Below are 25,438 nucleotides of genomic sequence, written 5' to 3' on the forward strand. Positions count from 1 at the left end.
CAGGCAGTCGGATGTATACCCGAAAGATTCTTTATTCGCGTCTTACGAACACCGGTAAGATTAATGCCAGCGCGCAGTAAATATCGTCCGACGACGCAACTTTCTCTCGCTCGACGATCGGGGTGTCACGAAAGTGCCGCGCGCGACGACGACGACGAAAAGACGCCTGCGTCGCGTCACAGTCGTGGAATCGCGCTCGCGACAGATTCCCGCGAATGAAAACCGCCATACATCACGGTGCCGAAGACGGAAGTGTGTACACTGTCTGGGAGAAGCTCGAAAGAAGCCATCTGCTGGGCGCGCTTCACAGAAGCTATTCGACACCCACGCGGGCTCCAAGTGGCTCGGGTCATCGTGTGATTAACGGAGACGCCCGCGAGCACGCATCTTTTCGCCTCAGGGCGAAAATTTTGTTTCGTATCAGAAGAGGGACGTAACTTAACACACATACATGTATTAGAATAGGTAGTTATAGCCCGTCCTGAGAGTCTGCGGGTTTGTTGGCGCCCCTTATAAAATTTTATTTCGTATGTACGGACGTAAATTAACGCACATATACGATGCATTATAGTTGGTAGTTATCGCCCGTCCTTAGAGCCTGCGCGTTTGTTAGCGCCGCTCGTCAACCTGTGTTTCACTAACTGCATGCCCAACAAGCTGTGCTCCTACGCAAATTTATTGAGAGAAAGAGAGAGAGAGAGAGGAATATAGGAAGGCAGGGATGTTAACCAGTCAAGAGTCTGGTTGGCTACCCTACGCTGGGGGAAGGGAGAAGGGAAAGATAGAGAAGCTTGCTAAGAAAGCAGGGGTGCGAGTACTCCGAAATATGTGGTGTCTCTGTGCAATCCCGTGTCCACGAATCGCTTACAGTGTATGTGTGCTGACAGCGCCGTATGGCCGGCTGCCGTTGTTTTTTCTTTGTTTGTGAACGGACAATACAGGCCCGCCGTGGACTCAAGGGAGTGCGTGTGTGGTGCAATACTGGTGCGCGACCTCTAACAGCAGGGGGGAATCACCCATTCCCTCGCCCCTAATTAAAAGGGCCGCGGCCAAGAGCTTGAGAGGAGCCGGGATACAATTGGGTGAACTTGATTGGATCGTCGCCAATATCTCATCATCATCATCAGCCTGGTTACGCCCACTGCAGGGCAAAGGCCTCTCCCATTCTTCTCCAACAACCCCGGTCATGTACTAATTGCGGCCATGCCGTCCCTGCAAACTTCTTAATCTCGTCCGCCCACCTAACTTTCTGCCACCCCCTGCTACGCTTCCCTTCCCTTGGGATCCAGTCCGTAACCCTTAATGACCATCGGTTATCTTCCCTCCTCATTACATGTCCTGCCCATGCCCATTTCTTTTTCTTGATTTCAACTAAGGTGTCATTAACTCGCGTTTGTTCCCTCACCCAATCTGCTCTTTTCTTATCCCTTAACGTTACACCTATCATTCTTCTTTCCATTGCTCGTTGCGTCGTCCTCAATTTGAGTAGAACCCTTTTCGTAAGCCTCCAGGTTTCTGCCCCGTAGGTGAGTACTGGTAAGACACAGCTATTATACACTTTTCTCTTGAGCGATAATGGCAACCTGCTGTTCATGATCTGAGAATGCCTGCCAAACGCACCCCAGCCCATTCTTATTCTTCTGATTATTTCCGTCTCATGATCCGGATCCGCCGTCACTACCTGCCCTAAGTAGATGTATTCCCTTACGACTTCCAGTGCCTCGCTGCCTATTGTAAATTGCTGTTCTCTTCCGAGACTGTTAAACATTACTTTAGTTTTCTGCAGATTAATTTTTAGACCCATTCTTCTGCTTTGCCTCTCCAGGTCAGTGAGCATGCATTGCAATTGGTCCCCTGAGTTACTAAGCAAGGCAATATCATCAGCGAATCGCAAGTTACTAACGTATTCTCCATTAATTTTTATCCCCAGTTCTTCCCAATCCAGGTCTCTGAATACCTCCTGTAAACACGCTGTGAATAGCACTGGAGAGATCGTATCTCCCTGCCTGACGCCTTTCTTTATTGGGATTTTGTTGCTTTCTTTATGGAGCACTACGGTGGCTGTGGAGCCGCTATAGATATCATTTCAGTATTTTTACATACGGCTCGTCTACACCCTGATTCCGTAATGCCTCCATGACTGCTGAGGTTTCGACAGAATCAAACGCTTTCTCGTAATCAATGAAAGCTATATATAAGGGTTGGTTATATTCCGCACATTTCTCTATCACCTGATTGATAGTGTGAATATTATCTATTGTTGAGTAGCCTTTACGGAATCCTGCCTGGTCCTTTGCTTGAGAGAAGTCTAAGGTGTTCCTGATTCTATTTGCGATTACCTTAGTAAATATTTTGTAGACAACGGACAGTAAGCTGATCGGTCTATAATTTTTCAAGTCTTTGGCGTCCCCTTTCTTATGGATTAGGATTATGTTAGCGTTCTTCCAAGATTCCGGTACGCTCGAGGTCATGAAGCATTGCGTATACAGGGTGGCCAGTTTCTCTAGAACAATCTGCCCACCATCCTTCAACAAATCTGCTGTTACCTGATCCTCCCCAGCTGCCTTACCCCTTTGCATATCTCCCAAGGCTTTCTTTACTTCTTCCGGCGTTACCTTTGGGACTTCGAATTCCTCTAGACTATTTTCTCTTCCATTATCGTCGTGGGTGCCACTGGTACTGTATAAATCTTTATAGAACTCCTCAGCCACTTGAACTATCTCATCCATATTAGTAATGATATTGCCGCCAATATCTGCCGTTCCCCAACACAGGGAACTAGAGATAAGAGAAGTCAAATGTAGACGCATATATCTACAGCAGGAATATTTATTTCGCTGTAATTAGGTACTGCGCCTGTACTCACTATCAGGGGCAAAAGATAAGCTTGAAACACACAATCACTAATTTTCATTAAAAAAAAAAAAAAAACTGAGGCTATTCGTGCGTCGCTTTTCCTGCACGAATAGTCTCTCAACATCTTTAGAGCCTGGTTGCAGACAAGCTTTCCGAAAATGAATGGCCGGTGTACGCCAAGTTTTCCAAAGACGATAAATAAATGGTTGCCGAAAAAAAAAAAAAGAGGTCAGAACTACTGGGAAAAAAGTAATACACAAGAAGAATTGTGTGCCCCAAATGCACGTAAAGGAGCCCGTTGCAAGGAAAGGATCAGAGGTTGTAGCACAATAGCTATTGGGACTGGCAAAAACACTAAATGACAGACTACCAGCAAAAATCAGTTTGTCATGTAGGCTATCGGTGTCAAAAAAAGAAAAAAGAAGAAAAGAGAGAAACAACAGACTCCGCACCAACCATCTCTGTGTCTGCAGGCGCTTGTAAATGAGAAACAACTGCTTTTCTTTATCTTGTACACCACTTTAGTGACGGCAGTGAAACAAGGGAACAGAGTATGCAGTGTAGGCGCTAAAGGACAGAAATATGGCAATCAAATAAGACTTCGTCTAGATCGACACGAGAAATCCGTATGTAGGCTGGCTTTTAAGCCAGACGTTCTTACCTAATGACTGGAAATATTTCAGGAGAATAACTTATTCGGAGGCCCTCGTATGTTCGTTCATAAAGTTGAGCTCATAAATATGCGCAACAACTGCGGCTCTCCAGTTCGGGAAAGGATGGACACTGTATAGTCTACTCGAGCAAAAGCGAGCATGGAAAGTACTTGGAAAAGTAAAAGTAGCTATCTAGCGGAGAACTATTCCCGTTCGCTAACAGACAGCAATTCGTCAGATTTATTGTTTCGGTACCAGCGTCATACAGACATGATGCAAAGCTTGTGCGGTTTTATTCTTTATTTGCGTTATAAGCCTTGCGGCCAATCCCACAATAAGGAGAACAGAAATGAATCACTAGGAGCGATTGAGGAACAGAGCCGCGAAATGCGCGGGAAACAACGCCAAAACCTGTTCGGTCGCTCGGCGCTGGGCTGTACTGCGTCGTGGTGCGCTCGAACTCGCTTTGAATGTGCCGCCGCTTCTTACGCAGCAGTCACGTGTTCCCCGTTACACGTTGCACGCGGCTTCGTGCGCAGGCTGTCCGTGTTTGAGAAAGATGTTCTTATAGGCCTTTTATTGAGTCGTCGCATTGGGTAAATATTGAAAGTCACAGTCAAGACATGCGCCCTATATCAGAAAAAAAAAGCAAAAGAAAGAAGGAAAACTGGACAGGTGGGTATAGAAGCCGCTACCTGTGCTAAAGTAGACGGCCGGGGGATGTGGCGCACCCCTGTAATCCAGCTTCTCGGAGGCCGGGTCCAGAGGACGGGCTGAGGCCGGGAGTCCTGCACCACGGCCGAGCATGTCGACGGGACGTCCGCGCTAAGCGGGGCGTCGATATGGTGACCCCGGGTGAACCCGGCGGTGGCCAGGTCGCCTAAGGAGGAGCGAACCGGCCCAGGGCGGAGACGCAGCAGGCAGAAGCTCCCGCGCTCTGCGGTAGCGGGATAGCGGCCCGGAATGGTCGCCGCGGTACAGCCCGGACGTCAGTGCCGGACCTGGATCCTTTTTTTTTGCCACTTGGGTATTATATATTTCGTTACCGTTACGATTCTTCTTTCAGAATAATCACGTTTCAAATCAACAGGATGCCGAGAAAGCAATTAGAATTATTTTGCAGTTCTGGAACACGACTGTCGTATGCAGCACTGCTCTCCTGGCAGATATCAGTTGCGAACCTAAAGATCCTCTTTTATTTTTCTTATCTGCTTCTAGTATCTTGTTTGCTTTATTTTCACCAATTAACTTTTTGACGTTTTCTACTCTACCAGAGTGACAGAGAAAGAGAACTTCATTCGCACCGACACAATAGCAAAATAAGAAAGAAAGAAAGAAACCGAAGGAAAGCCGCTGGTCCGCACCTTCTCTTTTTATTTTTCCACAGCTTAGTTTCTTTCGGTAACCAATTATTTAGCGTAATTGGCAAGCTAGTCACACAACAGCGATTCATAGTTGAAAAGCCTGTTTGAAAGCAGGCTCTAAAGCTGTTGAGGATCCATCCGTATAGCTTTTTAATGACAATTAGTTATAATTTGTTTAAAACTAATTCTGAATGTCACTTATAGTTAGCTGGTTTTCTTCGTGATGGTGCCTAATTGTAGTGCCTAATTTTTCCGAAACAAGTGTGCCTGATGTAAATACGCGCGTATGGATTTGACGATTCGATATTCGATTCGTTGGATACTTAATAATCGTATTGGACTTGTATTCGAAAAGGTTTACATTCGCCCACCTCTAATTATTACTTTCCCACTTGTTTTTGCCATTATTACTATTATTATTATTATTATTATTATTATTATTATTATTATTATTCGATTTCGTTATAAGATTCTTCGCTCTCGAAGCTGGGACATTCATTCTTGTTGGTAGCTCCAACTAGCGGCCGGTAAGGGAACAGAGATCATTGCCTCCGAAATTATTTACCTAGAACGCCATATAATAGCTGAATGTCATAGAGTTAAGATCTCTTAACTCCCTTAACTGCGTGCGTCTGCTGCGTGATCATCGCTAACAGACGCCTCGCGTCGTATTCAGGTGGTGACCGTGATTCGCGCACAATCGAACCGACGGCACGATCGTGCTTTGCGACTTTACATCTTGGAGGCAATGCATTACACAGCTTAGTGCGACTCCACGTCACCAGGTGACAGGGCTATCCCGCTGGTTGGCAGGATAGTCATCGCTGGAAGGCGCGCCTGCCATTTGTTCCGCTGAATCCGAGCTTTCTCAGCCATTCTCGGGCCCACTTCTTGTTATTCGCGTTAACTACGGCTGCTCGATCGTTTTGGGAGACACAATGCCAGGCTGCTGCGTTCCCAACTGCGGAAATCACTCTAGGAACGGTTGGAGACTGTTTCATTTTCCCACCCAGCGAGAAAGAAGAATACTTTGGCTTACAGGAATCAATAGGAGAGACTGGGAACCTACCAAGTGGTCCTCGGTATGCAGTGTAAGTATAATTTCAGTCGCGCACGTGTTACACGATGCATTGCTCAGCTGGCGCGTGATATATTGGTGACCGCTTGGGGCCACGTCGCTTCATTCACTCGAGTTAATCCTACTGCGCAGTTTTACGGGTGCCGCGAGCTCGCAGCAAACTGTCGTAAAGCAGAGTGAAACGCCTTTGCAAAACGCGTTCGTCGTTTATCCTGATAGCGAACGCGGCCTTGCCCAATATGCGTAATATCCATTGTAAGATAGGCGCTATCTGCATAGGTGTGGTATAGCTACGCTTTCCACGTTAAGGAAATGCTTTGAGCCCCGTGCTCACGACGGGCGTGCGCAGTTGCCGGCGCCTGAAGTGGAACGCCTCCAAGACGGATCACGGAGGCCGTTGGCACATGGCGGAGCTTCAACTCCGGTGCGACACGCGTTTCGTCTTACGCCAGACGTGCCCGCTGTTTACTGCCGGTTACATTAGTTTATTGCGCCTCTTATGTTAACCTGAATGCTTTACACGATGCATGAAAACGCGTTCGTATTTTCTTCCCCGCCGCGGTGACAAACTTCGAGGTACCTTGATACGACCTTTGCGGCAACCATGAACGTGCGCTGGCTGGTGCGGAAGCTAAATAGCGTTTCAGTGCAACTTGATGCACCTTTAAAGGGGTGCATACGTGCTTACGAATTAACCCGTGGCGGCGGATTGTGCGGAGCATGACGTCAAGGGTTCGATTCCCGGTCATTGACGTAAAACGTAGGACGAACGAATTGAAATGTAGATAGTATACAGGTGAGGATGCGTGCAGCACAGCGATTAAAAGCCTTGACGAGCTTACATTTGCTTCGCGCTGAACGTTATTAGGACTCCGAATTCAAGAGGAGTGCAACGAGAACTGAGCGGCGTAATGCGTGATGATATGCTCCCATGAATACTACGCGTGAACGTCGGACGTTTTTTTTTTTTTTTTTTTTTTTTTTTTGCTATAAGAGACGCAGGGCAGCGTCTCTAAAACAAGAAAAGAAAAATGGAAAAAGGAAGAAATGGAAAAGGAAGAAAAGGTAACTAAACTTATTGAACCACGTGATAAGACCATAAGGCCGACCCACTCCGGTACTGGCACGCTCTCCACGACCTGAGTGGTGTCACGTGGTTTAAATATCACTGCAAATAAACGATACAAGGCGCCAGTTCCTCCGTGTGGAGGCGCCTGTGCCCGGTATAGTATTTTGCTACTCGAAGCACAAATCGTAACTTTTTCACTCCCAACCTGCAGGCTCACTTTGAGGACGACAGCTTTGAACAAAAGCGCGCCGACGGCTGGAAAAAGCTGAAGCCAAATGCCGTTCCAAAGCTGTTCCCGCCAAAGGGTAGGTTTAATGCTTTGTGACACCAAGGCTTTCCATGATTGTCTAATCAACATTCTTGCCATGCTACTCTTGCTCTTTCCGTACATAAAGGCGGGGCCCAGCCCATGCACAGTTCACTCTCTCGTGCTTCTTTTATAGTCGCACTTATGTAATGGAGAATGAAGATTTCTGGCTGATATTCTTTATCTGATATCGCTGGTCAGGTGAAACCTGGTCGCTCACATTGCCTGGAATTCATTGGCTGTGGCTACTTGTGTCCGTTTGAGAGTTTTTTTGCCATGTGTTATGAAATGCTTATGGTTTACACTTTCTTGTTTATAGAAACAATCGATTATGCATTCTGTATTTATTGCCATTCGTTTGCTGGTGTTTGTTTCCTGCCCCCCAATGCATATCTCTCACGTTTGATTTTTCTTTATGCTTATTATATTAGTGTCTTGCTTTTAACACATTTGCATTGTGAATGATGGACCATTCGTGACCGGACGCCTCTGTGCTGTCTGTATTTCGCTCCGCTTATTTTACATGATAAATAAATGATCGTGCTTGTATGTTGTTTTTGCACCAACACGTTTTATTTCGTTTCTTAATCGAATTATAAAGTTTTTTTTTTTCATTTTTCGACCATGATAAGAATATCAGGACCGGTGATTGCAGCATTTTAACATATTGTAAATAGTTGCGAATTAAGAACCAAAATACCTAGTCTCGTAGTTTCTGCGTCGGAACCACGAGCAGCGTGAACAAGTGCTGGGCTTACTGACGCTTCTAAATGACTGCTTGCTAAGGCAATTGCCTGATTACAATACAGACAGTTTCAACTGTGCAAAGTCCTAACACAGCTAGTTTCACCTGTGCAGGTCCTAACGCTTCACGTTCGCCTTAATCCGTTGCTAAAAGCCGCACCGAAGACATTTAGTAACGAAGTCTGTCTTACATTAATCCTACCTAAATCTCATTCAGAAATGGCATCGCTTTGTAGAGAAATTTTAAGCGCACCAAGCTGCTCAATTTCCTTTTCTTTGTCATTAAGTATTCGACGGTAGGAGCCCTTTGCAATAACAATTTCATTGTTTTGATCTCGTTTAATAAGATACTGCCCACAGTCAGAGTTCTTCTCTGCAACAGTTTAACAGAAAGTGAACAGCTGTGCTCGGCGAACAATGTGGCGCTATGAGCAACGGAGTTGGCGCTTACTTACGGGTAAGCGGGGGTGCAACAGCCCATATGTATGCACCTGGTGATAAGTGGGACCACTGGCGCTTTGTTGCGAATGCGCGGTGTTTAATTTTAGACATATATTAAAAAGCGGAGCCCACCGAAGCGTTGAGGCGAACGGCGATGATGAAGAAATCTGGACCGAGACCGCCCGACCGTGTACCGAGGACGCATTTCGACGGGGGCGAAATGCAAAACACCCGTTTATTTAAATTTACGTGCATGGTAAAGGATCCCAGGTGGCCAAAATTAATCCCGAGCCCCCCACTACGGCGTGCTTCATAATCGTAAGGCGGTTCTGGCTCTTAAAATCCCAGATTCCTTTTTTTTTTTTTTGTCTGAGACCGCCGCAAGCTCCATGTTATGAGTGGCTTTCTTTTCGTCCCGGGCGCTCATATCATGGCAGAAGACGCGCTCAGGCAGTAATTTAAGCATATTCATTGTTAAAAATAGTTACGTGAAACTAAAGCGACGGTTGAGGAAGTTGAGGAAGCTAGAATACTGAGGCTGCCCCACACACAACCACAGCGGTAGCGGCGTTCGCATGCCCTCTCATGGACGGTTGCGCCTCTAGCGGCGGGCGCTGGCTCTATGTGAAACTGAGGCGGCAGTTTCGTGACCAGAAAAAAAAAAAATGGAAGGACCCTGGTTGTACCTATGCCACGCTGCTTTTGTATTATCCGGCTAATCTCTTGTTGATTTTTCCTTTTGTGTATGTGTCACTCCTGCAAGGGCTTCTATAGGGCCTGCAATGTCCTCTGAACGAATAAACTAGAACGTGTAATGTCGCATTCTCGTTCTGCAGCATCGCCTCGCAAAAGAAGAGCGCCGAAAGTCGTGACAAGAGCAGCAGCAGCGCCGTCTGGCGTAAGTGACGATTCCGTCGTCGTCGATGGAGCAGATTCGTCACCGACGCAGGTGGAGGTGCACCTGCTGTCGTCCTCCAACGGCTCTGATCTGTCTCGGCAAGAGAGCTGCATCGTGCCACAGCTAGCCAACTCAAGCCGGACGCTCCGGAGCACGGCAGTCAAGCAGGAGCTCGCTGAGCCGAACGCTGCGTCATCCGATCCTCCGTGTTCTAACGACTCCTGCACCGAATTGAGACAGCAGCTGGCAGACGTGACGACAAGGCACGATCAACTGCTGGAAGCTTACGTGATCGCGAATTCGACCGTTAACGCGCTAAGAAGTAAGGTCGGCGAGTTGGAAAGCACCGTGGAAATTCTCCGACAGCGCCTTCAGTCCCGCAACGGCGTTCATTAGCAAGAGGCTCCACGACAAAACAACCATGGGAGTATGCGTATTCAATAAAGCTGGCGCTTGGATTTTCTGCACGAAATTGATTAACGGGCTTTAAATCGGTCACAAAAGTGTCCGGCACGAGGTTCCGCAACAAATATGAATTTCTGCTCTGTTTCTGATTTAATAGATCCCTGTTTATATGCCAAAGCCTTCTGCAGAGGGAAGCTTTGGATTCGAGATTTTGTGCGCTTCCTTATGGGAATAACGTATGCTGTTCGCAGGAAATTATGAACAAAATATGCAACATTCCTCTTTCTGGCTGAGGGCTACGAATCGTTAAAAAAAAAGAGAACTGCAGCATAATTGTACCAACCAAGACATGCGTCCAAATATTTTGTATTCAACCTGTCGTGTACTACTCTCGGTCGGTCAATATTTACACGACAGGAAGTCAGCAACATAATCTCGATAACAAAACCTTCGTGCGCTCAATGGCAACTGATATGATTAATTGTGTGGATTCAACAGTTGTCGAGGATTCATTGAAGTGTCATTTAGTTAACGACACCACAATACGTGAAGATTTCAAGAGAGATTTCTGTGGAGGCAGGCTTCAGAGGAATTCTTTCTTGCTTAATTTCTTTCCTGGCAAATCTCGTGTCCAGAAAGCTTCTGTGGCCGACTGTACCTATATATGCTTTGTTTGCACTCCCTTTCGCTTATCTCACGCTCAAAACAGTAGGGCCTAGTCCGGCTGCGCGCACTTTTGATCACATTTAATGATGCTAAAGCTGTCTTTGAGTAGTGATAATTTATAAGTAGAGACAATATATATTTCAACGAGAAGTATGGAAACCGAGGTGCACGGTGTTTATTAGTCATATCATAAAAGGCCGTCACACACACACACACACACACACACACACACACACACACACACACACACACACACACACACACACACACACACACACACACACACGCACGCCTTTATCAAAAGACTTTTGACAAAGGCTGGTCCACCAGCCGCAACTTCAGTGCAATATACTGTGCTTATGTAACGTACGTCGTACTCTTTTTTTCTTCATTTTACTACCGGGGCCAATATCTCTCTCTCTCTCACTATATATATATATAATGTATTTAGGTATGTATGCCCCAGAAAGTGGAGGGGGGAAAGGCGCCGTGGTAGCTCAATTGGTAGAGCATCGCACGCGTAATAATGCGGCAGCCGGTCGCTCCGCGCTCGCTGGAATGCCGCTTTGCCGCGCTCGAACTCGATTTGAACGTCCCGCCGCCTCCTGCGCGAGCAATCACGTGCCCGCTGTTACACGTTGCACGCGGCTTCGCGCAGGCTTTCCGTGTTGGCGAAGGCTGCCTTTTCGACCATTTTACGATGTCGCCTTTCGCGTTATACGATAAACTGAAAAAATATAATGCGAAGGAACGCGCCTTACGTAAGAAAAAAAAAAAAGAAAAGGAAAGTGGCCAGGTGGGTATAGAAGCCGCTACCTGTGCCCGAGTAGACGGCCGGGGGATGTGGCGCACCCCTGTAATCCAGCTTCTCGGAGGCCGGGTCCAGAGGACGGGCTGAGGCCGGGAGTCCTGCACCGCGGCCGAGCATGTCGACGGGACGTCCGCGCTAAGCGGGGCGTCGATATGGTGACCCCGGGTGAACCCGGCGGTGGCCAGGTCGCCTAAGGAGGAGCGAACCGGCCCAGGGCGGAGACGCAGCAGGCAGAAGCTCCCGCGCTCTGCGGTAGCGGGATAGCGGCCCGGAATGGTCGCCGCGGTACAGCCCGGACGGCAGTGCCGGACCTGGATCCTTTTTTTTTTTTGTTGTTATTATTATTATTATTCGGCAGTTATTGTTCGTATTTCCAAATCGTCGAGCTTTCCCCTTTTTTTTTGTTATTCTTTCTTTTTGTGTTTCTTAGAAATTTCATGACAGTTATTGTACGTATTCCCAAATCGTCTAGCTTCAAAATCGATGGGATGCCTAGAGAGCTGTTTGAATTCTTTGCAGCTTCAGGACTATACACGCGGACAACTTTCTGCGGCTATGAAGGGAAAGCTATACGGGGGCAAAGCGCCCACAAGTGAGAGCGCTTGTCAAAAGTGTCCCGCGTTTTCATGCACGTTAGTTCAAGCTGGGGAAGAGAAAACATAAACACCTTATTAGCAACAGTTAAGTAAGACAAAAACCTTATTAGCAACAGTTAAGTAAGACAAAATTAAACTAGTTAACGTAGAAGTTTACTTAATTTGCGGATTTTGCCTTCCGTGTCTTGACAAACGCGAAACCGTTGCACGTGGAAGCTGGATATACCGTATTTACTCAAACAAACGTCGAGAACGAATGCGCAGCCCTTCTCTCAGAAGGATTCGCCCTTCGTGCACCTTCTCTCCCTCATTATTCTGTCGCCCGAATATTTCGCAAGGACATCGTAATGCCGCTTCAACCACTGCACTGACCCACGGCCATCACTGATAACACCTGACCACCACACTGATTTCAATCACGTGTAGAGGAGCTCTTCTATCAGACTCTCCGCCAAAAAGGCGGGTTTTGGTTGGTGCGCGTTCCGCATTCAGTGCATTAACATAATTCGTGATTTGTTACACGCACGAGATATTTAGGTCTCGTACTATGATTGTAATCGGCAGCTATCTCAGAAAGCCAAAAATAAAAGAAAAAGAAGAAAAAGAAAAGCACGGAAAAAAAAGGAAGCACAATTTTATGCCTGTACTCCTGAGGAATCAGTATTGAACGAGAAAATTTCGACGACGGCGGTGGTTTAGTCACACATTTGATAGCCGCAGTGTGTGCCGAATGTAAAAATTCCTATATGCTGTACGTATACAACAGTGTATCGTGCCTCATTTCTGATTTTTCTTATTTATTTAATGCCCATGCAAAATAACAGTGTCCGTTATAGTTGTCACAATATTCAAGCAAACTTGAATGCTTCTTCAAGAACTCTGCATGTTGTCACGGAAATGGCTGCTCGGGAATTTTTATTTTTGCTCCGAACCGTTTGAACCCGAACGAACCCTTTCAGGAAGCTCCGAACCTGTTGGAACCGTTTTAATATCCGCGCCAGAGATGAAGCTGAACCGAGACGAAAAGCATGAACCCGAAGCGAACCTGAAAAATAAAAAAATGTTTCGGTTCGATACCCTGCAATGAATTCTTTCCTTTGGCTAATAGACGACAGTTTAGGCGCCACCTGTGTTTTCAAAGACTAAGTAAATATGCGATGCCGGTACAGCAGTTGCATAGGAATTGGCGGTCTTTATATTTGAAGTTTTACTTACGGCAGTGCAGTGATCACTATCGGGAGATGCTGGAAAATCTTCAGCACCGGCTTGAAGACTTTGTGCGCACACGGCGCTGTATATCGTTCAACACGCGGTGGACGGCTGCCGGAGTTATCCGTGCAATGTGCTTGGTAATGACTGTCTGTAGCTCATTCAGCGTGTCAGGTTTGTTCTCGTACGCCGGTCCTTTGAGTGCACTCCACAGACGTAATCAGACGATCTACAGTTCATATGTTATCATATCGCACGTCTAGCTAGACCTGAACTTTCTTGTTGGTGTCAGATCGTACCACCGTATAGCTATATATACCGGGCGTTTCTATTTACTAGAGCCAAAATGAAAAAAAAAAAGTTATGCTACGCAGCTGGATATATAACCAAGGTAATGTTATTTGCCGTCGCTTGGAGATACTGGGTACTTTCTTGCATTCCGCCTAATTCCATAATTAATCTTGATTAATCAGCTTATCAAATATTATAGTTAAATGAAAAGTGTCTATGAGAAAACTGTCAAGCGACAAAGTGGTGGAGGCGCGGGGCAAATTCTACGGGACGTGGAAAACGAGAGGAGATCCAGTGGGCAGTCACGCCGCGCCCACCGGGTACAACTGAAGGTACGGGCTTTTCCATGTATGTCGCTTCCTTTCTCTTTTCTGTCTCATCAGGCTTTCGGCAAATCTAAATAATAATAATAATAATAATAATAATAATAATAATAATAATAATAATAATAATAATAATAATAATAATAATAATAATAATAATAATAACGACGACAACGATGATGATGGTGATGATGATGATGATGATGAAGAAGAAGAAGAAGAAGAAATGAATCAATCAGCGCGTTTGACGAAGAGAGCCACGCGAGCCGCCAGCTGTACTGGAAACGACGCGAAAACCAGTTCGGTCGCATGGCGCTGTGTAAACGTCGCGCTGTGCTTTGAATGTCCCGCCGCTTCGTACGCAAGCAATCACGTGCCCTTTGTTACACGTTGCACCCGGCTTCGTGGCGGCTTTCCGTGTTGGCGAGGGATGCATTTCCACCCGTTGTATACTTTGTCGCTTTCCGCGTCGTACGATAACTTGAAGGAATCAAATGTCAAGATATGCACCCTAAATAAAAAAAAAAATGAAAGGAAAAAAGAAACTGGACAGGTGGGTATAGAAGCCGCTACCTGTGCCCGAGCAGACGGCCGGGGGATGTGGCGCACCCCTGTAATCCAGCCTCTCGGAGGCCGGGTCCAGAGGACGGGCTGAGGCCGGGAGTCCTGCACCGCGGCCGAGCATGTCGACGGGACGTCCGCGCTAAGCGGGGCGTCGATATGGTGACCCCGGGTGAACCCGGCGGTGGCCAGGTCGCCTAAGGAGGAGCGAACCGGCCCAGGGCGGAGACGCAGCAGGCAGAAGCTCCCGCGCTCTGCGGTAGCGGGATAGCGGCCCGGAATGGTCGCCGCGGTACAGCCCGGACGTCAGTGCCGGACCTGGATCCTTTTTTTTTTTTTTGCCACTTCTGTTTTATATATTTTGTTACCGTTATTGTTCTCGAAATGACTGGCAAATATTCAGAATAGCTTATTCGCGGGCCCCCGTGTACGTGTTCGTTCATAAACTTGAGCTCATAGATACGCGCAACAACTGCGTCTCTCCTGCGGCAGAATCATTCCGAACTGTCCTCGCTGGCATCGGTCTTCCGCCATTGAGGCTCCCCAATAAGTCTTGCTCGCGTTCATATTCGAACGGAAACGAATGTTGTGCAATTTTCGAATAGTGAACTCTCGAATTGAATACGAACCGAACAGAAAGGACTATTCCATTGGTATTTGAAAGTTGGAATATTCGCCCACCCGTACTCGGAATGTGACTGCACGAATACAAAAGTTTCCCGTGACGTCATTGGCGCAGCTCTGCATAGTATTAGTACGCAAACATGGAGGTCACGATGACGTCTGTGCACCATGTCAGCTATGTGCATTGTTTTATTTTCTGACGGTGACGGCTTTTCACCAGATTATCGCGGTTATCAAACTGTAACTCGGTGCAAGGCGCGCCTCTTTAGTTGTCGCGCTGTTACATATCGTGTTGACGCAGCTTCTCGACGTACTAGTACCCCGCGATGGCGGGCACGATGACGTCAGTGAAAGCTATCTATAGTTTACGCTCCGTCCTAAGCCGCCGACAGCTTCATGCATCCGGGACACCCATTTTGGACTTCACTCTAAAAAACTGTTAAGGCCTTTTTCGCACATCTTTGTTCAACAACGATAATAATCTGGTGCTTCCGTTTCCTCTCTTGAAAACTCTGCGCTCTCTACTTTCCTGTCAACGATGCCATGTCACGCAGATAACGCGCGTAACTTTCGTGACCTAAAAGGTGCAGCCGCGCAGCGTTAGAGGGAGGAAAGCTATGCAAGATAGACGACGATCATAATTGTGGGATGCCCCAGAAAAGGCTGTAAACTGTTTTTAAAATATTGCTGATGGACGAGGACTGATATACTCCCACTACCACCCATTCTTTATCCACCATAGGACCTGAGGCCATTCCTTACGTGGTGAAGACGTTTGCACTAACACTGCTTTCATGCTGCAATTATTATCATTATTGTATGGACAATGAATTATAAATATTGATTGACTGACTGAGCAAACGCGCTCCTGTGTTTTTCCGTTGCACGTTGAAGGAGACGACGAAGAACCGCGCCGTGATTACTTGAGTGTGTCTGTTGCTGACTGACACACTCGCAGTCCTAAAACACAACGTTCAAGCATACTGACCACACTCCAAAGTCACCTTGTCTCGCGAACAGATTGTGCTGCGAGAAAGACAAGGTTCGGAAAATCTGCTGATCTCACTTTTCAGGGGCCGAGAGCAGCAGCGAGAGCTTTAGGAGCGCGGTTGTTATGGCAACGTTGATGTTTGTCACACCAGTGCCAGTGCTCCTTTGCGTAGAACACCAAGTGTCTGCCACACTTCAACTGATCCGCGCCTGCCGGAGCCTTTCCTACACTGTCTTTCCTCCATGAGAGAATGTATGTTTTTTTTTTTTTTTTTTTTTCGAGGCCTCGCGGCGCATTGAGTTCATCGAGAGAGTTTATCCAAGCTTTCCCTGATTAGGAATGTTTCTGTGCCGCCAAATCACTGAGGCTATGCATTGAGCAACCTAGTGCGATTTTATTCCGCTAGGTGCCACTGCTGTCCCGATGGTCGGCGGTGGTGGCTTGATTGAGAACGCGCATTTGGAAATTATTCCGTAGAATTCGAGCTTTATCCAATCATTGTCGTACCCAGTTCTTGTGCGAATGTTTGTTTCGGTCGATCGATAGCTTTGATGACAGAATGCCTTCGTGCTCCGTGCCCAACTGTGGGAATGACTCTAGGAATGGTGGGAGAGTATTTCATTTTCCCACCCAACCCCAAAGGAGAGCACGAATTGGGAGCCTACCAAGTGGTCCTCCGTGTGCAGTGTGAGTACAATTTCAGTTGTACACGTATATTGCAGTGCGTTCTTCAGCACTCTAACAGTTTACACCCTTTGGCGTGCCCCTTCTGCTACACAACGATAATCGTCATCTGCCTTGATGCGTTTCCTTTCTTTAACGCTGCGAGCCCGGAACTTTCCAGTAACGAATGGCACGCGCGTTATCAGTAGGGGCACTCCAAAGGGTGTAAACTTCTTAGAGTGTGCAAATGTGTGATTTTAAATGGCCGCTTTGTGTGACGTCACTTCACTTAATCCCACTGCGCTGTGCTAACTGCCGCGTGCTCCTAACGAATGCTTGCAAAGTGCAGTCAAAACCTTTTGCAAAAGGTGTTCGTTGTGGAACCTCGCAGTGTTTCACGGGCTGGCCGAATGTGCGTAGTATCCGTTGCACTCTAGGCGCGGCTTGCATAAGTGGCATATCTATGCTTTTGACATTGAGAGCACACAGTCCCCGTGTACACGATATCAGCTCCAGGACTTACCGATGCGCGCCCGAAGTACGATGCCTCCGAGATTTGAAGGCACTCAACGATCGCGGAGGCTATGGGCTGACACAGCTGCGATTTGTTCGTTCGCTGGGAAGCCGGCTTCTTGCCTCCGTGTCTAGATTAAAAAAAAAAGAAAAAAAAACTGATTCGAAAAGCGATAACGTCCTTGAAATTCTGAGGAAGAAAAGCGGCAATTTTGCGGAGCTGCTGCTGCGGTGTGCCGTGCGTTTCGTTAACACTGTAGTTTCGTTATACGTCATATGGGCCCGCAGTTTCCTGCCGGTTGCAGTAATTAATTTCTTCCTTTATTTCTTTTCTTCAGGAGAGCGGATTCTTATTTGACCTCGGTGATTTGTATTCTGCATGAAACCGTGTTTTTTTTCCTTCTTCCTCACTTCTGTTTCTCACTTCTATTTTACCCGGCCGTCATTGCAGCAGCCACCCGTTTCGAAGGGAAAGGCAGCACTTCATCATCATCATCATCATCATCACCATCATCATGGGGACGCCTTAGAAGGCGTACCTGTTAAGCTAGGTACACCAAGGAAAAAGAAGCACGTGCTCGCTGCGGTGAAGCTCGGGTAACAATGGAACATGTTTTATTAGGATTGACGATACCTGCCCAGCTGTCGGTCTAGGCTCCTCTGGCCTCCTTGAAGGCCTAGGGTTCCTGGGTAGCAGTGGGAAAGTAACAAGAGGCGATTGGAAGTTTGGTTGTAGGAAAGTAGGGAGACCACAAACAACGCAGGCTTGCAAAAACAAAGTTTGATGCTTTGCGTTTGTCTGTGTGTGTGTTTCTTTTTGTCTTGGTTTTAAATATAGGTAGGACATTTGGCAAAAATAAGAGCTTGGTTACGGAACTCACCGCCCCTTTCAAATGAGACACTGATAGAATCCATCGTGAATCCAGCGTGATTAAACCGCTTCATATGCAGGAGAAATCATTTATCTAGTAGCTTGCGGTTTAATTTTGAGGAAAAAGAAAGGCGATTGAAGGCAATGTAAAAAAGATGGTGTCTGAAACACGGCAGCCTTGAAGTGTTTCTGGCTTCGCAATCACTTTCGGTGCACACAACCCGCAAAAGCACAGCCTTCTAGATCTGTGTCGTTTGCTCGGAGGAACGTGGATCTGGACACCACCTATACGATGTACAATGGGATATATCAGGAGGGTATACCTGCATGTACGAAGTGGTTAGGTTGGCCCAGTGACTACGACATTCTGGTGCTCGGCACGAGGTCCCGAGTTTGATTCCCGGGGGCGATTCACATGAAGGAAACGTTGGGCGCAAAAGAAAGAAAAAAAAAAAAAAAAAGAAGAAGAAGAAGGAAATGTAGAGCGTACATTCATACTTTCAGTATGGCGAAAAAAATTTCTGGCCACTTAAGCATTTTCTTCGCACTGAACCTTTCGCTTCATTCTAAGCCAACCTCTCGAGCCAAAACCGAGAGCGCAGCCCGGCTTTGGTTGCATACTCTGGTTTGATATACTCAATGACTCGGGAACGCTCCAGGACATTTTCTTTTCACTGGTAGTACAATAGCCGTTGCTATTGAAAACTAGGTGCAATTGATCTTTTTAGAAAGCGGGGGGAAAAAATAAAAAGCTGTAAACCTCTTAAACTAGCCGATGAAGGCGCCAGACGGCCCACTCGGAGGTTATAGTGTGCGCTCACAGTGCTGGAAGGCAGATTTAAGCGATCTACGTGCAAAAGCGATAGTAGTGCCAGCGCTGCCATGTAGTGACTCCCGCGCTTCAAATCCTTTTCTTATTCGAGGCCGGAGACAAATTCGTATTCATATATCAACCTGCAGGCTCACTTTGATGAGGACAGCTTTGAGCAGAACCGCGATGATGGCTGGAAAAGGCTAAAGCAGGATGCTGTGCCAACGCTGTTCCCGCCAAAGGGTAAGTTTGGCGTCATTTGACACCTAGACTGCGCCTAAATGCTCACTGGCTGTTCCTACCGGGTCACTTCCGTTGTTTTCGCTTTTAATATTGTTGGCCCTTATATGCCATCTGTATTAAGCTTCTGTAATCGCGGTTACTTAATTTATTGGCATGATTGATTGCAGATGTCTTTGCCCTACAAGACCGCCCACGGGGAAACCTAGCCGACACGTCGCCCAGGCTTCATAGGTGGTGGTCCTGGACAGGGTGTTATAGTTCAGCCGTACGTTCAGTGGTGGGACCAGCGAAGACTCTTTTGCGCAATACGGGAAAAAGTTAAAGGCGTGCGATTGGTGTATTTGAAGGGAAGAGCGTCCTGCATTGCACGTCTTCCTTTTTTAAACCATCGTGTCTCTCTCTCTCTCTGCTGTCATGCAGGAGATTGCGCGTTCGACTCCCGGCAGTCGCGATCGCATACGAAGGCTCCGTGTTGCGTCACAGGGTTTATATGCCCGTATAATAGGAGTTTACTGCGTTTTCTTTTAGGTCTTCTTACCCATACTGAACGCATGAAAGGTGTCGATGACCCTTAAACATGCTGCAGCGTACGAAGATTCCTTTTTGTTCTGTTCTTTTTACCTCCTCGTTTTAGAAATCACTGCATTTTGTTTTGTTGTTGTATTGACGTATTGCACTATTATTTTTTGCCGCACATTGCTATGTTCCCCGTGCTGTCATTTCCTTTTTAACATTATTTTTACGCACATCCTTCTGCCGTGCGTACCTGCCAACATTTACGAATTTATCGTAAAATTCCAGATCCTTTAGTGCTTGTTTACGATTGTCGTATTGACACAAGTATACACAAATACGACAATGATGCCAAACGGCAACTGAATCTTTGAGAGCCTTTGCGTGAATACTGCATCAATTAACTTCATCTCCGTGTCTGAGGCCCAGATCATTGTTGCTGCGACATACGTGTGTGTGTGTGTGTGTGTGTGCGTGCGTGCGTGTGTGTGTGTGTGTGTGTGTGTGTGTGTGTGTGTGTGTGTGTGTGTGTGTGTGTGTGTGTGTGTGTGTGTGTGTGTGTGTGTGTGTGTGTGTGCGCGTGTGCGCGCGCGCGCGCGTACACCAGCTTGCGTGTTCCTGGCATTTGTATATAGCAATGTATACTATTCTTTTAATAAATAGTAAACGTATGAAATAATCAAATAGCTTCATATCTTTTGAAGAATTTTCTTGTTCCTTGCTTTTCACTGTAATGTTTTCTTTTTTCCAAATCTAAATGTGGCAGGTATGTTGTTGATCTTTCTTTTTGTATCTAAATACCTTCTGCATGGGTATTTGCATGAGCTGTTGTGTTCTACAGATAAATAAAGTTAACTATACAGTGTCCATATTTTCGTTACGCAGAATCTTCCCGCAAACGAACCACGGCGAATGGCGCAACAGGAATGGCAACGCCATCTGTGGCAAGTGAGGGTTCCGTAGATGGAGCAGATCCGGCAATCGACGCAGGTGGAGGTGCGCCTCTTGTCGTCCTCCAACGGCACTGATCTGTCTCGGCTAGAGAGCTGCATCGTGCCACAGATAGCCAACTCAAGCCGGACGCCCCGGAGTACAACAGTCAAGCAGGAGCTCGCTGCGCTGAACGCTGCGTCATCCGATCCTCCGTGTTATAACAGCTCCTGCGCAGAATTGCGTCAACAACTTGCAGACACGACGAGAAGGCAGGACCAACTGCTGGAAGCTTACGTGATTGCGAATTCGACCGTTAACGCGCTTAGAGGTAAGGTCGGGGAGTTGGAAAGCACCGTGGAAATTGTCCGACAGCGCCTTCAGCCTCGCAACGGCGTTCATTTGCAGGTGGCGCCACGAAAGAGGAACCACAGCAGTACCTATACGCAATAAAGTTCGCGTTTAGGGATTTTCCTGCTGAACTTTCTCGACCATGTGTGCGTATGTCTGGTTGCCGCTCCTATACCTGCTTGCTTACTCATGCTCGCAACAGCTATAATAGTCATACATTAGAATAATGACTTCGTTTTCATATGTACAGAAATGGGGAGAGAGAGAGAGAGAGAGAGAAAAGAATGCTCGGGATGGCTTAACTAGCTGTCTCCTCCGCATTTCAATACATACATACTTTTGCTTTTTTTTTTAGTTCTCCGACAGCGGTTACTCTAATTCACATTGGGTACTGAAATAAGCAATTGTGGTTAACAGTCAATATCGATATATGCAGTACTATGTAGAAAAACGATACACTATACTATATGACTGAATAAATGTACGCTCGCCAACTGAAAAAAAATTCAAGACACATATTGACGTTTCGGCGCGCCCAATACGGGTGCCTTGTTCACAATCTACTACAGATAGCTGCTACACTTAGCTATAGTAGTGATTATAAAGCATCTGACAGTAAATACCGCTCAAAATATTACCGATCATGGCGAAAAAGATTAACAATAACTACATTGTGTTCATAATATATTCAAGATAAGCGCAATACAGACGAAGCATTTTTTTTTTTATAAGTTGAGATGTATTTTCGTCCGGAGTGCAGATCCGGCTGTGTGTGAATACAGACCGCGAGAGGAGTTAAGGACAGAGGTGACAAGACGAGACTCGGCTCCGGTTCTTGCCTCTGTATACCCTTATCTGCTCGCATTGCACGTACTATGCCAACGCGCGAGCAACTAGACCAGCGAGCTATGCGCAGCCCCAGTCCTCTACCGGAAGTCCACAGGATGTTTAGATTACTGGTGCGTGCTGTCAACGTTGGGAAACCACTATTCTAATTTACTCATTTTACACACAGTTTGGAAGTGTATAGTGTCCAAAGCGTGATGCTAATTGAAACAAGTAAGTCATTTATTCTCGACTATTGTTTGGACAAGCGGAGCTACTTTATGCGCATAAATTCGCTATAGGCAATATCTGTTCGCTTGTCTCGAATTCATTCTGTCATCATGGCTTGGAGTGGAACAGGTAACAAAATTGTAACGAAACGTTCGCGAGGACACACGCAGCGAGGACGCCCGCGAGCAGCGCTCGAACTCGATTTGAACGTCCCGCCGCTTCTTGCGCAAGCAATCACGTGCCCGTTGCGACACGTTGCACGCGGCTTCGCGCAGGCTTTCCGTGTTGGCGAAGGCAGCGTTTTCGACCATTTTACGATGTTGTCTTCCCCGTTGCACGATAAACCGAAAGAGTCTAATGTGAAGAGCCGCGCCTTATGCTAAAGAAAAAAAAGTGGACAGGTGGGTATAGAAGCCGCTACCTGTCATGATGTAGACGGCCGGGGGATGTGGCGCACCCCTGTAATCCAGCTTCTCGGAGGCCGGGTCCAGAGGACGGGCTGAGGCCGGGAGTCCTGCACCGCGGCCGAGCATGTCGACGGGACGTCCGCGCTAAGCGGGGCGTCGATATGGTGACCCCGGGTGAACCCGGCGGTGGCCAGGTCGCCTAAGGAGGAGCGAACCGGCCCAGGGCGGAGACGCAGCAGGCAAAAGCTCCCGCGCTCTGCGGTAGCGGGATAGCGGCCCGGAATGGTCGCCGCGGTACAGCCCGGACGTCAGTGCCGGACCTGGATCCTTTTTTTTTTTTTGTAAGGTTCTTAATACACTTTCTAGGTAATCGTCTGGGATCGGGCGCGCGACGCTCTCGCTCTTCCCTGCTTCGCACACCGTTTGTATATGCCACAAATGGAACTAGCGCAAAAAAAAAAAGAAAGGCTGGCCTACTTATCGTGCAAAGGTAATTCAAAGCATTAACAGAAATTAGGAGGCACATAATGCCTGCTCCAGACGCCGTTGTACTTTTGCAGTCGCCAGTTGATTTCGATTTCGCACGCTTGACCATCTGCGAATAACATTGTGACGAAGAGTGGTGTTGTCTAATGAATAAGCGAACACGCGATGGCTTGCTTGCTTGCTTGCTTGCTTGCTTGCTTGTTAGCTTGCTCGTTAGCTTGTTTGTTAGCTTGCTTACTTGCTTGCTCCCTATATAATGCCGTCTACTCAATACCAATTAGCCAAGAACCCGGCGATTAAACAGATGAGGGGGAGATAAATATATGTCAGGGGGAAGTTGAAGCTCTACACGGAATTAAAGTAGACAAACTTATTTTAGAGACATTTGTTGTTTCTTCTGTCGAGATGCCTGCAGCTGGCGTTCCTTGTCTTCCTCTTCTGCTTGCCCCGACAACGGCAGCGGTAGGTGACCTGGCCCACTTAGCGTTGCAGTATGCAACGCTAGGTGATTATTTGTCACCGCCTTGTTCCAAGGAGAATGCTAATAAATCATTAAATAATATTAATAATCATCATCATCATGTGCAGTTGGCATCAAAGTATTACAGACCGTGAGATCTGAGAAAATGTTGAATTGCTGGGACATGTCCAGGCTGTTAAAATATGCAAAACCAGCAGCAGCGCCACTACCGCCACCATCGACAACAACGTCAATAAAGCTCTGTGCTAATGACAGGGTGATGACCAAGTCTAGCTGAACTAAAGTCTTTATCTACCACGTGCTTTTTTTTTTTTCGGAGTTGTCTCCTATGTGCTGCTGCCAACCCATCGTTTACAGTAGAAAGACAGAAGCCATTAAACCTGCATGGGGTTATGTTGAATATTTAAGTAGTGGTAGAAAATAGATTATGAAAGCGTTAAGTTAGTGCGTTGACACATGCTCTCACCGGAAATTTTCTTCAACACGCTAATTTTGGGCACTTGGATTTTCAATGTTTCCTTAATGCTTGTTAATCTTACACCCAAGCAACTTGGTTATACCATGCGTCCCAATGATTACCTGTGTAACTGTTCGCGTTTAAAATTTAAAAAAAGAAGAAAGAGGGAAAGGAAGGAGATTACTGCTAGCCGCACTGCAACTGTCCAGCGCTGTCAGCTAACACCTGAATGGCGGTCAGCAGTAGGGGTAGGAAGGAGGAGGAGTGGAGAGGGGCAGGAGGAGGACATGCATGAAGAGGAGGATAAAGTAAATGAGGTGAACTAGTTACGTGCAGTACATTTCTGAGTTGCTTAGTTACTGAGTATAATAACCAGTGAAGCTCGTCTCCATTTTCTCTTTATAGAAATCCCGCATGTCATAGGGCTTTCGGTGAAGGGCATCGCGATATGGTTACTTCTTTGTTTTAACTGATAGCGCTTTATCCTGCCCGTGAATTTTTTTTTTTTTTTTCCAGGAAAATGAAGTGGGATGACTCTTCAGCAGGAATATCGCATCAGCGCTAAAGAATAGGCCGTTACAACTGTGCGGACTTCCGGAAAGCGAAGGCGTGAACTCAAAATTTGGCGCCCTTGCCCTCCATGATTTCTCGGCATGGCGTCATCCGGTCTCGGAGATTATACTTGCACTGCTTCGTCTTTTCGGCGCTAGATGGCGGGGCCTGTCAACTTGTGCGAGATATAAGAAGGAAGAAGAAGCACGTGCTTGCTGCGGTAAAGCTAGGGAAACGACGGAGCATATTTTATTAGAATGTGAAGACGTCTATCCAGCGGTCGATTTAGGCACTGGCCTCCTTGAAGCCCTTGGGTTCAGCGGGAGCAGTGGTAAAGCAAACAGGTCCGCAATAGACATCAGTAAGAGGCGATTGGAGGATTGGTGGAAGAAAAGTAGGGAAACGACAAAAGACGGAGACGTACAAAAGCACAGTTCGCAATAGGGTATCAGAAAATTTGGACGTGGTAGTTCATAGTGGGTTTTTTTTGTTTTTTCATTGGTTAACCTAGGTAGGATATTAAGCAGCATAGTAGCAAGAGCTTGGTGGCGCAAGCCACCGCCCCGTTCCAAAGGGGACGCTCATAACATCCATCCATCCATCCATGCTTTGACAGCGTTGCAAACACGCGCACTTTCAAGGTCGCTAAGAGTGAGTGGACACGGTGAGGTGCTCTCCGAATTTTCCCTTGCATTTCCTCGCTGCAGTCTACTTGTTGCGTATCTGTGATGCCATTTGCGACTAGTATTCTTCGTACCATGCGTAAAATTTACCTGGGATCAATGTAGTACGTAGCAGCGACCTTCATACTACTTCTGGCCCCGGAAACTTATGAAGTTGGGTGTTACGTTAGAGACGAAACGCTAATTCGGCAACTCAAACAAACGGAGCGCGATGAAATAATTTAATGGAAGGGCTCGTCTTCACAATAATTACAGGACACTCACCGAACACACACACCGAAAGTGATGGGTGGTGTTCTGGGAAGGACCCTTCCCTGCAACTGACGAGTGAACGAACGAATGAACGAAAAAAAAAAAAAAATCTCGGTGCTCTTCTACTCTGTGAAGAAGGATGACCAGCGAAGCTGTGTATGTGGGCGCCGCGGGTGGGCCCGGCATTGCACTATCTTCGGGATCGGCCCACGTATGAAGGGTGTTTTGCTTACGACACGAAAATTTCCTTGGACGGTAGAGGTATACAGCTTCGCTGTAATG

The 25,438-nt window shown here is 46.9% G+C and overlaps 1 protein-coding gene and 1 long non-coding RNA gene across 4 annotated transcripts in view; both read left to right on the forward strand.

The window, feature by feature from the left end:
- Positions 1-9,882, forward strand: part of LOC126539143 (uncharacterized) — a 127,442-nt gene extending 117,560 nt beyond the window's left edge. For 2 of the 3 annotated variants that reach the window (XR_007601240.3, XR_007601239.3), the window contains 2 exons: positions 7,232-7,325; positions 9,349-9,882. Coding sequence is in view for 1 of the 3 variants with exons in the window: in XM_050185884.3 (XP_050041841.1) it covers positions 5,812-5,964; positions 7,232-7,325; positions 9,349-9,806 (705 nt within the window). In the remaining 2 variants the exon portion in view is untranslated. Of the gene's footprint in view, positions 1-5,364; positions 5,965-7,231; positions 7,326-9,348 lie in introns of those variants that run through there. The other variant, XM_050185884.3, reaches the window with a different exon arrangement.
- Positions 9,883-16,100: 6,218 nt separating this feature from the next.
- Positions 16,101-20,913, forward strand: LOC129386903 (uncharacterized). The gene is made up of 3 exons (XR_008614210.1): positions 16,101-16,574; positions 18,895-18,988; positions 20,387-20,913. It is a non-coding gene; the product is annotated as an uncharacterized lncRNA (long non-coding RNA).
- The last annotated feature ends 4,525 nt before the right edge of the window (positions 20,914-25,438 follow it).

The sequence above is a fragment of the Dermacentor andersoni genome, chromosome 11 (assembly GCF_023375885.2).
Source record: "Dermacentor andersoni chromosome 11, qqDerAnde1_hic_scaffold, whole genome shotgun sequence".
In the NCBI taxonomy this organism is placed as follows: Eukaryota; Metazoa; Arthropoda; class Arachnida; order Ixodida; family Ixodidae; genus Dermacentor; species Dermacentor andersoni.